This window comes from Wasmannia auropunctata, unplaced genomic scaffold, assembly GCF_000956235.1.
Source record: "Wasmannia auropunctata unplaced genomic scaffold, wasmannia.A_1.0 LD336097.1, whole genome shotgun sequence".
NCBI lineage: Eukaryota > Metazoa > Arthropoda > Insecta > Hymenoptera > Formicidae > Wasmannia > Wasmannia auropunctata.
In genome coordinates, this window is record NW_012026793.1 from 1825691 (window position 1) to 1839308 (window position 13618).

Here is a 13618-nt window from a genome sequence, read left to right on the forward strand (position 1 = left end):
GGATTTCCTGGCGTATGTGATATGATGGCCGAGGCGCAGCCGAGGCCATCATATCACATATGTCAGGGCATCCAACATTATGGCCATGGGTCGTATACTATTTTTCTTGATCCTCTTGCCGAAAGTACATTAAATAATTTTGTTGGGAGTATCAAAATTAGGATCTATGCTGGTTGTTAAAATGTCGAAACTTTTTACAGCATGACGTAAATCGTTCAATTTCCTACATAATTATTTTAATGCTTCAACAAAATAATTTTTAAATCTCTATCTAAATTGAAACTAAATTTTAGATACCTATATATACTTCAGCAAAATCATTCTTTCTGTGTAACTGTCAAAGTAACAATAAATAAAAATAAAATTGACTTCATGGTTCTCGCATGTAGGTATGTTACAACTATCGAAAAATAAAGAAAAAACAACTAAAGTATGAATTTAATAAAAGAAATGCGCAAATTGACTTTAGCCTAATCGCGACCTAAACGTTGCTTTAACTGCTGCGGTTAAACGTCAGACGGATGAACGTCAAATCTACAGACGGGGCGGTGGAGCTTAAATATTCCAGAAGACACGACGCGAAGGTACCGCGTCCTTCGATCGTGCACCTCGACGCCCTACGAACCCTGTCAGCTGTCAGGCGTGTCTCGCGCCAAAACGCGGTTCGCGTTACTACGGCGGTGGTTAATGGTTCATCCATCATTGTTGTGTAACCGAGGACTTTCGGCGAGTTTCGGTCGATTCGTTAATTGTCCCAGACTCAAGGCGAGATGCGTGCTTATATAGATTATCACTCGAGTTTCTTTTTTAGGTGTAAAAACCAAATTTCACCGTCATTTATAATTGCGAAAAGTGTTTTCTAGGAAAATAATGTCTTTCTATTTCCTTGTATCTTTTATAAAATAGAAATATGTTTAGCAAAATGTTAACGGTGTTGTGCGCAGATATTATTTCTGGAGAAACGATCGTATCACTCTCACGTCGACGTATTCAATTTACCGTAAAACATCGTAAACAATTTGACGATGAGACGGGGCTGCGTGCGCCCTTATGACAATAATCGTAAAGGCGGAGGGTGGGATCGGCTGTATCGGCTCCAGGGCACCCTTTCCGCACGTATACACCGGTATACACCTATAACGCGCGTACGTCGTTTCGCAACGAGCCAATGTAATACGGGGCCTGGCCTAGACGATGCTATTCTCAAGATGGTCCGGGAGAGAAGGTGCAGGCCGCGCGCGCGAGCGGAGAGAGGCGGGGGGGGGGAGGTAAACTCACGAAAATACAGGTTGCAATCTCGGCCCCGAGCTCCGCTGGCTAACGTTAAACGGATGTGTTATTATGGCTTCGGCATGCACGCCGGGCAAGATAACTGCATATTGCGGCTTAACCCCTTCTAGGAGGATCATTCGAGTCACGATGCCCCCGTCTCTCGATAATGCCTCCCGCGGTGGAAGTATATCGCATCTTCCAAATAATAACGTTTTATCTTGATTCCTAGGAATTTCCAGAGGGCTGGCGATCTCGCCTGCCTCCGTTCTTATACGTGGATGCGAATTTTGTAGCGCCTTAATCGTCTCGGATTTTTATGTAATCGCGTTATAATTTAATAAAATATGAAGAACAAGAAAAAAAGAGACTTTATGCATGCAAACTCGATGTTGCGGAAAATTAGCAGATAAACGCAGATGGTCCATTTAAAAGATAAACTTTGAAACGTCAGCGATTTTAAATTAAGATAACATATGCGGCATTTGATAGATGATTATATATGGTAAATAAAAGTTTTTATCTATCCACGCTAATGTAAGATAAGAAATCCCTCGATGATTCTCATGATGCAGCGCGGACAAACGATTTCCCGAAGCGGTTAGAAATTTAACGCAGTGTTCTGATAATTTTACGACAACATCCCTCTCGTTCCGTGTCAAGTTCCACGAGCTGACCTCACCGGTAAACCCTTCCGGTTGCGTCGGGGTGCGTCCCGCGGGGCGCGTCGATCCTCGCGAAAGTCGGCGAGGGTCCGCGAGTCATTAATCGATACGACGCGAATAAAGGAGCGCCCTGCGGGTTATATCCGGGATCGCGCGCGCGATATCTCTATCCGCCGTTGCAACCGCCGTACGTCTTGGAGTCCGTGACAGGCAGGCAGGCAAGCAGGCAGGCAGACGGTAGACAGCCGCCGCCATTGGGAAGAGCCACCGCCGCCGCCGCCGCCGCCGCCGCCGCCGCCGCCGCCGCCGCCGCCGCTGCCGTCGCCACCGCGCCGTTGCTGCGATGGGTAGTCGAGAGAGGTAGAGAGGGTAGTCGGGAGGAAAGTCGAGGGAGATCCCGTGGGACCGCGTACCCAGGGTAGCTCTGACGCGGACTCAGACTCCCGTGGGACCCGAGCATCCGCCGGCGACGGCGCCGCCGAGCCCCCTCCGGCGCCGTCAGCGAGGCACCTGCCTCCTGAAGGACTCGGGAATATTGCGGAGGACCTTTGGGTACCTGTCACGCCGATTCTGCGCGCGTTTGTCAGCCTCAAAGTAATGTAATTTTCGGTTCCGGAGGAAATAAAGAGAGATATCGCGATCGTTTAACCGTCACGTCGCAATATCCACATGTATATATGACTAATCCGGCATTAAGAACAATTCTGTTTTCTCTTGCAATTAATCTCCAAACATTGAGCGTAATAATCTTGGATAAATCGCAATTATCTTCACAAGTTATTCGCACGCGAATCTCGATTGTTTACTATAAGCGAGCGCGATTCGGAGCGAGAGTAGACGGATCCCTGGCAGCAGGTTCTACCGAAACTACCGAAAGAGAATCTCTTAAATCGACGTCGCCGTTGCGCGACGTGCATTCACCACAAAAGCGACGCCAAGTTTGCGGACTTGTCAACGGGTGGCCGCTCCTCAAAGGAATACCGCCGCGTCGCGGGAATGCGTCCTCGAGTATGTCTTTTGTAACGTCGCGCTCTCCTACCTCTACGGGATACACGCAGCCTTCCGCATACCGCCCGCTATTAAGAAGCACACGCACACGCGGACGCCCGCGTCTCGAAGTTCACCAACTTCATCTCACCCGTCTTCTAATTCCGTACGGACGATCCTTGTCGCGATTGTTGCAATTTGCCGCAACACCGCGTGCTCTTACCAATCTTCACCTTTTAAGATCATTGATTTAACACGTGCATTATAATTTTTTTTTACGATTTTTTTTCCAAATTGTTATTATTATTAAGGTTTTTTAATTGCTTTTACTATATCATTAAAAAATAATTCCAAAGCTGGAGAGATAACGAAGTTGGACAGAACACGCGAACATTCCTTTTTAAGTAATTGTGAATGAAAGTATACCTAAAATATACATTTTTGAGGACAAAATTATTTATTGAGATGTAATGAGAGGCAAGAAACGGGTATAACTGGAAGTTGCATGACGCGCGTATACCTATAGAAATAGAAACCGGGCGCTCTTCCTAGACAATAATTTAACGAGAGGCCGATAACTTAATCCGAGTTAGCGGACGCGTTATAATGATTATGACCGCCGGTGAGGACTTAGTGCTGTCACTGCAAAAACTAATAGCGGCTTAAGTTTTAGAGGAGCCATGATTAAACGGCTTAAAACGCTAAGCCGGAAATTTACATTGTACCGGTAGCGCGGCCGCCTCCTGTCTGTTCTGATAGTCCGCTATCGCGAAGAAAATAAAGACGTAAGCAAGTGCGATAACGTTATATTGGTAACATCGAGCGTAGCATGGTAGCACTGTCGTTTACTTATCCTAGTATCAATATAAAACGATTATCAATTGCTTATAATTTGATGTTACCAATTAGTTTACACTGCTCTCTAAATTTTCTGGAGTGAATCTCACTCCAAAAGAGTGAAATCTCACTCCAAAAGAGCGAAAATACTGTCACTCGGCCACTTAAGTGGCAGTATTTTCACTCCTTAGAGTGAAATTTCACTCCAAAAAATTTAGAGAGTGTATTATCACAATCAGTTATTATACGAATAACTGCGCTTCTGACATTATACTTTTTTTGCAAAACTATTTTATTTATAAGCAATCTCTTTCTCTCTCTCTCTCTCTCTCTCTCTCTCTCTCTCTTTCTCTGGTTCGAATGAGAGTCAAGGTATAATTTTCACTTTAATTACATGTCTTCATTGCAACCAATCGCGTTTTCAGCTCTAATGTTTAACGTAGGAAAAGGGAGGGAAATAATAATCATCGATAAGCAAGCGCCGCTCGAGCTCCGGATCGTTAATCATTTCTGCGCGTGTAAATTAATTCCGGGACGATAATTATGCATTTATGCGAGTACGCACAAATTACAATCACGTTCCTGAGGCATAATGCACATGATTCAGGTCATTGCGTCCTACTCACCAATTATAATGCGCTTATATTTAGGCGTTCCTTCATACTTGCCGTTAGAAATGCATATGCACACGGGCAAGCGGATTTACATACGATATATAATGCAGCCCTAATAATGCATTGTGCAGATTGATAAATTAAGATTTCTCTAACAATTTCGATACAGTTACGTTTCCACCAGTTTCTGTAATAATGTGTCCCGTCCATGTACAAATCGACAAAAAGAATGTTCATTTCGTAAATTTATATTTGCATTTTTCATTTTTTCTACGTGATCATATCTTCTTTCCCATCAGGCTAACAATAGTGACAAAAATAATTAATTTTAATATTTATTTAGCGCAATATTCGACACTAATAAAGTCGTAAGAAAAAGAAATAATTTTATCGAAATTTGATCACAAGGCAGAAGTTCGACCAACTGTCTGCTCGCTTCACGTCCGTTCGCTTGATTTAATTCATGATTTTCGAAATGCAAGTCGGAATAACCCGAGGTTCGCCGACGCAAGCCGATATATTCCCATTAACGCAATTATCCTCCGTTCAACTGCTACCTACCGGTTGTCCACGTTATGACGAGGGCATTGGAATCCATTAATACGGCTTCGGTCGCGCGCAGGTTCATTATCGTGCATTAATTAGCAACACCCTATATCACTGGCAATACTATCGGTCCGGCTTGCTATTTCGTGGCTAACCACTGGCTCGTGACGTCCTGACCACGCGATAGCAGTCCGGCTTGATCCGATAAAAGACGACGGTTTTATTTGCCACGACAAACAAGCGGGAAAAAAAACCGCGTACAATGTTCGTCCGATATTTTTGCTGCCGATTTGCACGCGTATCACTACCGGATGTTTGGCCATAAATCTAACAATCCTGTCGGTACCAGGTTCAGATAGACGTAGTTGCAGACACGATGGATACAGCTTTTACTGCTGAGATATTTAATAATGAAAGTTAATAAATGGCGAGATCTATCATTGTGTGTACATATGTATGCACTAGTTATATATGTAACTATTAGAAATACTAGTTATATATGTAATTTTTAGAAAATAAAAACTCAAGGGATAGTAGTTTTAATTCTCCTTAAGAAAATAAAAATATCACAAAGTTGCACTAATTAAAACAAAATTTATGCGTTATATTACAAATTCAATCCATATGATGTATTCTTGAATTCTCGATCAAGAATAATTCTGTTTAATTGTGTGCATGTATATGTATACCAGTTCAATACAAATTTTTAGAAATGTTTTGATATAATTTAGAAAATGTTATTATTTATAGTAAATGATTTTTCTTTTACGATCAACAGAAGGAGTAGTTAATGCTTCGCGAAACAAGAATAAGTGGACATTATCACCCCTACTTTTACTCTATTTAAATCGTGATTCGTGAAACGACACACTCTTTGCTCATCAATCAGCGCCAATATTTCGGTAGTCGAGTGCCTTTTACGTCCGCTATTGGAATCCGGATGTGGCTACCGAGCAGCCAGCGGCTCCGGCTCGAAACGAGCAATGTGAAAACTTTCGTTTCCGCTCAATCGTCAATTCTGCCAACAAACGAGAAATGATACGAGTACCGCGGCGCGGTCGCAATTTCGGTGGAAAAAGGGCCGCGCTATACCGTATACACACGATACTACGTATAGCCATCGCGAGCCTGCGAGATCTTCGCATTTTTGAAGCGCACGTATAGCTCACAGTTGGAAATCAAGAGTCTATAATTTGTACAATTTAAATATTAAAAATCGTGTTTGAAACGGTACTCACGCATTCCACTTTTTATATTCAATTTTCTGAGAATGGCACAATTTCTTGCATGAACGATAAAGGACCTGAAGAAAGTGTATACAAGAGAGAGAAATTGTAAAATAAAAATAAGACGAATGAGGAACTGTTGCGCGCGGAGAGTCGAAATGGAGAATAACTCGAAGAAACAGCGAAGAGCTCAAAGGAAAGGAGAGAAATCGTTGGCGGAAACGATACAGAACGAAGAGAGAGGAAGGAAAGATAGGAGTAGAAGGTAGGAAGAGGTTGGAAAGCTGGAGGAGAGAGATGCGCGTGCGAAAGGAAATGCGAGACGAGGAAGGACAAGAGAGAGTGTGAGAGAAGCAGAGAGAGAGAGAGAGAGAGAGAGAGAGAGGGAGAGGGAGAGAGAGACAGAGGAGTGCGACCAGAATTGGATAGGATAGGCGAACTGGTGATTACAGAGGCCGGGGATTCCCCGGGGACGAGCGCCGGTCTCCCGCGGGCTTCCACCTAATTCCATCCTGGCTGACTACTGACTCTCCTCTCCCTCTATCTTCCTCTCTATCTATCCCGCGTACCCATTTCCTCTCTTTCTGCCCTCCAACCGTTCACGTCTGCTGATGTCCCGCTCTCCATCTCCTTCTCTTTCTCTCCACTATCCTTTACGGTGAGAGACACGCTTTGTCCTCCTTTTATCCTCCACGTTTCATCAACCCTCACCTATTTCTCTCTCTCTCTCTCTCTCTCTCTCTCTCTCTCTCTCTTTCTCTTTCTGTTATTCTCTTTTATTCGCGAACACGCGTCTCCTTTCTCTCGTCGTCTCTCTTTCCACGTTTATTTGTCTCGCTTTTTGCATTTCTCTCAGTCTTTATTCTACATTTATGACTCGCCTCTTTCAGAGCATTCACCCTCTTCGTCTAATCTCTTTCTCTCTCCTTCTTTCAATCTTTACAGTCACTGTATTTCGGTTATTCGGTTGCACGTACGCGCGTTCTCGACCTGCTCCAACAATCCAACATCCTCCGCATGACGCTGGGGCAGAAGTTTCGACGGTTTTTGCCGTTCTATTTGTCTCCGTTTTTCGCTATTCACCGTGACGAATTGACATACAAACGCTGCGTTACTCGATAATTGATATCGTTAAAATGAACAATTGGCTAAAATAAACTTTTCGTGAATGGAGCAATTATGTATTTTTCAGTTTTAAGAAATTAACCGTAATTTAAAAAATTAATAAGATTATTACAATCAATGACTATAATAATATAATTTTATATAGCAAATGACAAGTTCTTTGTTTACAATTGTGATAACTCGATCACAGGTTAAGAGTTAAGATACTTTCATAGAAAGTATTTTTAATCAATAAAAATGAATAATATGTATGTGTAAGTAACAAACATATCAATCAAATTATATTGTAACGACAAAGTTTTCAATCTATTTTCTCGGAAATAAAATGTCAAGAACTCGGGAACGAAAAATCTTTTTTTTTTTTAGATTATTTACTTGCTGCTTTTTAAATCATACTACAAACCACGCTTTATCTTGTGTTGCGCCAAAATAAAATGTAACATAATATTACAACGTACGATCATGAAATGCAAATGTACAATCGTTAAAAAAAAAAAAGTAGAATCCTCAAGTTTTAAAGTTGCTCAAATAATATTGGCCGTTTTTGTAATTACTACGGCGTTACGGTAGACTTTCTGCAACAATAGTGACTTTTGGCACTCGTATCGTACGTTACTTTTATGTCCGGGGCACACACGGTTGCACGTGTCTGGAAGTTTCACGAAGCACCCTTTTAGCCAAGACTTCTTTTTCTCCCTCCGCACAACGACGCTCTCTCTCTCACACGGACAAGCACCTTGCGACGAACTTTCCTATTATTCGCGTATCTTCGCGACACAAATGTGAAAGCTCATAAACGTTAATTTCACGAAGCCGCCTAGGAAACGGTGGATTCTCGCGTTGGTGTTATTTTGATTTTTTCCCCCTTCGCGTTTTCCCGCGCGCAAAGCTTCCCTCCTTCCCTTGCCATTTTTGTTCTCCTTCGATATGATGAATCGCGAAGATTTCTAGTATTATCATGAATTAGAACTATCTGTTATTTTGAGATTAAAAGCATAGCGCATGACGTACCTACTTTAACTTATCTCGATTTGTATAATCCCGCTGGGTAGAAATAATTAGTCAATTCTCGACCAATCACTTTAGATTGGGGTGTTTTGTAATCAAGATTTGCGAACGAGTAATGACTTGTTTTCCATAAAGATAGAAATAATTTTAAAAGCTATACTTCACACAAGACTGCGTACGTTAAGAATCAGTCAACCCGCAAACACGTTGAATATAATTGTTATTGAGATATTTTTTCTGACAACAATAGATAAAATTAATAACGAAGTTACATGCTAACTTACTTATATCGCATGCTCAATCTTTAATTAATATTTGTTGTTGATTTCATTATTTCAATGCAGAGAGGGGAGGGGGGGGGGGGGAGAGATATCGGGATGGCTACTAACATCGAATATTCATACTGAACAAATATAATGTTGTAATAATGACTTACGTTTAAGAGATCGAGGCTTTGCCTGCTTCCTCCTGGACATATCACCTGCACTGGCACGCACTTGCGAATGTGGACGGGAGGGACACGGAGCGGGGATCAATAGCCGCTCCTCGCCGTCGACATGTCACTCGCGCTCGTCGGGAACTCGAATTTCGACAGGTTTATTTCCGTATATACGCAACGACGTCCTCTCCCGCGCCGTCGAACGGATTTTCGCGATCGGCGAGGAACGCCGTGATCGCGAGGGCGAATGCGAAACTCAAACGCGCGTGGAGGGAGGAAGGGCGGCGTACGCGTGAAATTAGCTTCGAAGGTTCGCGCGCGCCGCGCGATCGGGAATCGAAGCGGCCGCGCGGTACCACGTGGTCTGCGGCGCACGGAACGGGCGTACAAACGGGTGGCGCGCCTCGCATACGGACCCGGCGACAGCCGCGCTCGGAGGACGCGCGACGAATGGACGTGGGTCGCGCCGCGCCCGCGGAGAACCACTGGCGCGCGAGCGTCGCGCAAGCGTGCGATCCGCGCGCGGCCGCCCTGCGCGCGACACTCTCGTCACGCTTTTTAATTTAATTCGAACATTTTCGGCAATGAAAGATGTAAACGTATACACACCTAACCGGAGGATATACTTCCGCGATTGTTCTGTATGCGATCTTTCTGTGGATGGCGCGTTCGTGGACGCGTAACTATAATGCATTCCTGCACGTATAAATATAAGAACAATTTATGCGTTGTCGCTCTCGCTAATAATTGTGCTAATAACACAATTTTGTATTTTATACAATTGTACAAAGTACAAAAGTAGAATATGGATAATATACGGGAATTGAGAATCATCGTCGCTTTATGCTCTAGATTTCGCGTCGTATATGTCATGCTACCTGGAATAGATTTCTACTTTATCACTGACGGAGTGGTAACGGAATACGATAACACATCGACAGAGCGAAAGGGACAAGGGAAATATCCACATCGGGAGACAGGAGACGCGGTAGCGTCTCCCTGCCAAGTTATATACTTTTCGTGATAAATATTTGCATAAGCGTTTAAGTATATATAATCCGCAAAACCTTGTATTTTTAGAATTAACCAAAATCTGCCAAATCCTGGCAGTATTATGCGAAGTATCGCTCGATATTTTTCTCGACGTTGCCAATACTCTACCCCCTTTATTTTTATATATATATTTATTAGAATAAATATTTTATTTATTCTCAGTGACTAGAGATTGTAATTCGAATATAACGAGGCAAATAATTCACGTTGCCATAGTGAATCATACGTTAAATACGTAAAATACATGTATATATTTATCCTAATTGGAGAAGTTGCGATCGGAGAATTTACGTGAAAAATGTTGAAATTACTGCCGATTACTACCGTAATTAATTGACGAAACATTTATGCAACGCGTCACTGATGCCATGTACCGTCCAGCAACGTCGACGCTACGATCGCACGAAGTACACCTAACGAAACTGTCGCATCTTCGCGCTATTAATGATATTACATACCCTACTGAGGCGTGAATTTTCTGTTCCAGTGTGTTGGGCGTGCGTCTAGAACGTCGAGGTTGAAGAGCCTTTAGATTAAGTATCGTTTGAAGATCCCAGAAGTACCCAGAGGCAAGCCAGAATCCGCTGCTTTGGCGCGTATGTACCTACGCGATTTCGGTCCATTCCGCGGATGCATAGAAAGTCAATCGACGTCGCGATACCACGGCATCCAGCAGCAATTCTGCACGATGATGAATGGCGTTGTGGTTGAACACTTGACACTTCGCGACGAGTTGACCTCGCGCGCGAAACTCGCTTTCACGAATCACGGGAAAACGTACACGAACGACGCGACGCGTTCCGTTGACTGACCGCCATTACAAATCTGTCGATATAGCTGCGATTCTCGAGGTAGTCACTGAAGATTCCCGAGAGGGCGTTAGTGCACGGTGGTACGCCGCAAGCTTTTCGAGTGAATTTTCACAAATTCCGCTACGTCGACGTCTTTGATTTGATATTACCTCGTCACTCTCGTCAGTGCCGAGACGCGTGTTTATCAATCTCTCGTATGCATGACATTTCATCGCTCATTGACGTTATCATCATACGTAAGCCAACGAGCTTTTTCACTTTCCATTTTCCGTCTTCATTGCGTAGGTTAGGATAAACAACGATGTATGTAACTCGCTAAAATACATATTGCAAATAAGCAGAAAGAGAGACTAATTATATTTCAATTTGATTTCACATTCTTATTTTACGTCATTGTCTCTTCTGTTTATTTCTCCCCTAATTTTACGTCGTGGCCAATACAGAACGGGTGCTCCTTTTGTGCTTTGCAGAAGATGCTGGCGTTGGAGCGCATACCTGATCAAATCGGATTCTTGGTACTAACCGAGGACGGTGCCGTGTTGACGGTAAGATGCAGCTTCTCCGACAGTGCGCCTCCTTTTTTCCTTGTAACGGCAAGTAGAATCTTCCACATTTGTGTTGCAGTCCGGAGGAGATTTGGAGAATGACGAAAGAGTGGCAAATATCATGAGCAGTTTGGTCACGCTGACGAGTAAAGTTGATCCCAAGGCGTTCCCCTTGCACGATCCCTTCGAGAAGATATCGATCAAGTACAAGGATCACTGCTACGTCGTGTGTCTCTCCAATAAGAAGATCTACGTGGTGAAGAGGAAGCTGCCGGCTCCGACCGCGGCGATCGTCGAGCAGCAGCCCGTCGTCGATGTTTAGACACACGAATATAAACGTAACGCCCAGCAAAAACAATACATCTGTTCTTTGTAAGCTTTGATATCCGACACGAGTTCAACTTCTTCGATCATTACGAGAGATCTTTATTCACTGTTATGTATCTTATAATAGGAATATATGTATTCTAAGAATGAAGAATGAATTACAGTGCAATGTAGTTTTAGGAAGCATTACACGCCTCCGTTATGCGACGGCTTCTTTCGATCTTTCGTAAAACATCCTTCCAGCATGTAACTTGATGGAAAATTATAGCTACGATCATTCTCGAGAAATATATTTTTTATTAAAATACTTTTTGTATTTCGTTACGTATTGTGCCGCATCTTATTCCTGATATTAGTGCATCTTGTGGCAAAACTTAGTTTTTTGTTTCTGTAACATTTTATTTACAAATATATTATATACCGTACATATCACTTCCACGAGATAGGTACCTAAAGTTCTAAGTGTCACTATCGGTGCTGGAACTGTCGTAATTGACCAGAGATGTGCTCGAGCTACTGGCTTTGGAGGTAGTAGCGTTATCTGTTACCTCCTGTACCTTTGGCGATTCCTGGCTTTGTAGTTTCAATCGGTCATTCGAAGAAGATATTTTTTTTCTATTTTTATACCGTACAATCGAGACTAACCGTTTCAATTCCGTGCCACCTTTTTTCCTTGCATCTGAAAAGAAAGAATTCGTTAAAGCATAAGTGTATAATAAAATGTGCATTTTAGTTCGCTTAAGTGCTGAATAACCTACCTTTTTTGTGAGCGAGTAATTTTGCCAGTTTGATGTCATCCTCATGTTCGTTTACCAAGTCAATATCTAATCCAGTCTTTTTTAGCAATGCATGATCTCCGGCTTGCTTCTTCTTGAGCTCCTTTTTCTTTTCCTGTAATATGAAATGCACAAGTCAGTTAATTTAATTTATTATTTATAATAAATACATTTCGTGTAAAAAAAAATTATAAATAGTAGTATTATAAAAATAAATTTGATGGCTATACCCGAAATAAAGCTCTCACAGCACAGTTCGAGCTGTAATCATCCTTCCAGACACTCTCATTCAAGGCTATTGCACTTTCCAGCGCTGTATCTCGAGACTTCGCTACTTTCTTATCTTCCATCCCATGCTCCAACTTGTACATTGCATCGTCGTACAATCTGCGCGATACTTCCTTCGTCTCAGGTACCACTTGCTCATTCTGTTTAGGATCCCATCGATTCTCTTGACGTCTCGCACCGCTCACTATGACATAATCCAGATTCTAAAAAGGCAAAAGAAAATATTAACAAACATTAGCAGGCAGATTGTAAAAGCAGTGGCAAATTAGTAAATGTAGTAAAAAAGCAGTAATCGAATTTGCAATGTCAATTACAACTTACAGCAGGATCTGTTTTTATTTCAAAGTGATTGTCACAGAGATGACACTTCATGCGAAATTGATAGAGCGGGGTGCTGTAGTACATTCCGATCTTCTTCTTCTCCGCGTTGTATCTAACACCCATGCCAATGTGATTCCCGCATCCGTTGCACCATATATTGTAGGGCATCTCGAATCGTATGATCAAGATTCCCATGTGGATCTTGCGGGCTCGCTCACGCAGCGCGTGAGTGCCCAGGAACTTGTTGAGGCCACCGGCACGGGGATCATAGTCCGGTGGATAGTACAAATTTGTTCCCTTCCGTTCTCCCATTGTGCTGTAATTTATATGTAAAATCAGTTAGAAATATAAATATCTAGTGACATCGACTACAAACAATTATTATATATACAGGATAAATATAATTTATATTAAAACAATTTTTTTCTCTTTCATTATCACTTGTATCTACTTGTACACTGTAATTGTACGTAACAATTATTAGTAAAATAAAAATTGTCATTATACCTTAATTGCTTTTCAAAGCTTGAGAAGAAAAATAGGTGGAGTTTCTTGAAATAATCTCCCTGATGAGCCCTGTGCAGATCTCACTGAACGTCTGACTCCGACGTTCGACGTATTTCTTTCACCAAATAAAATAGGTTAGGATACCACCAGTACCATCAGTCCACCAGAGAGAACACGACGGCCTTGTGCAACTAACGCCCTCTGAAGAAGTGGTTGTAAACTACATAGCAACATTCACTTTTCTGCACCGCGGGTATACGATTTGTGGTGCGT

At 42.5% G+C, this 13618-nt stretch overlaps 3 protein-coding genes across 4 annotated transcripts in view; 1 reads left to right on the plus strand and 2 right to left on the minus strand.

Moving 5' to 3' along the window:
• Positions 1–8753, minus strand: part of LOC105462602 (zinc finger protein 423 homolog) — an 84174-nt gene extending 75421 nt beyond the window's left edge. The window contains exon 1 of the mRNA XM_011709304.1: positions 8714–8753. Within this exon, the coding sequence (XP_011707606.1) occupies positions 8714–8753 (40 nt within the window). The remainder of the gene's footprint in view (positions 1–8713) is intronic.
• Positions 8754–10635: 1882 nt separating this feature from the next.
• On the plus strand, positions 10636–11760 carry LOC105462573 (ragulator complex protein LAMTOR4 homolog). Of its 2 annotated transcripts, none has more exons than XM_011709269.1 (3): positions 10636–10884; positions 11052–11126; positions 11206–11760. In XM_011709269.1, the coding sequence occupies exons 2-3, from the start codon at positions 11055–11057 to the stop codon at positions 11446–11448; spliced, it is 315 nt and encodes a 104-aa protein (XP_011707571.1). In that variant the 5' UTR covers positions 10636–10884; positions 11052–11054; the 3' UTR covers positions 11449–11760. The 2 variants fall into 2 exon arrangements, with proteins under 2 accessions (XP_011707571.1, XP_011707570.1); XM_011709268.1 differs by having other exon boundaries at positions 10636–10817.
• LOC105462572 (coiled-coil domain-containing protein 130 homolog) lies at positions 11731–13502 on the minus strand. The gene is made up of 5 exons (XM_011709267.1): positions 13346–13502; positions 12839–13154; positions 12460–12720; positions 12212–12344; positions 11731–12132 (listed from the first exon to the last, which is right to left on the minus strand). Exons 2-5 carry the CDS (start codon positions 13148–13150, stop codon positions 11912–11914), a joined length of 927 nt encoding a protein of 308 aa, XP_011707569.1. The 5' UTR covers positions 13151–13154; positions 13346–13502; the 3' UTR covers positions 11731–11911.
• Positions 13503–13618: the final 116 nt, after the last annotated feature.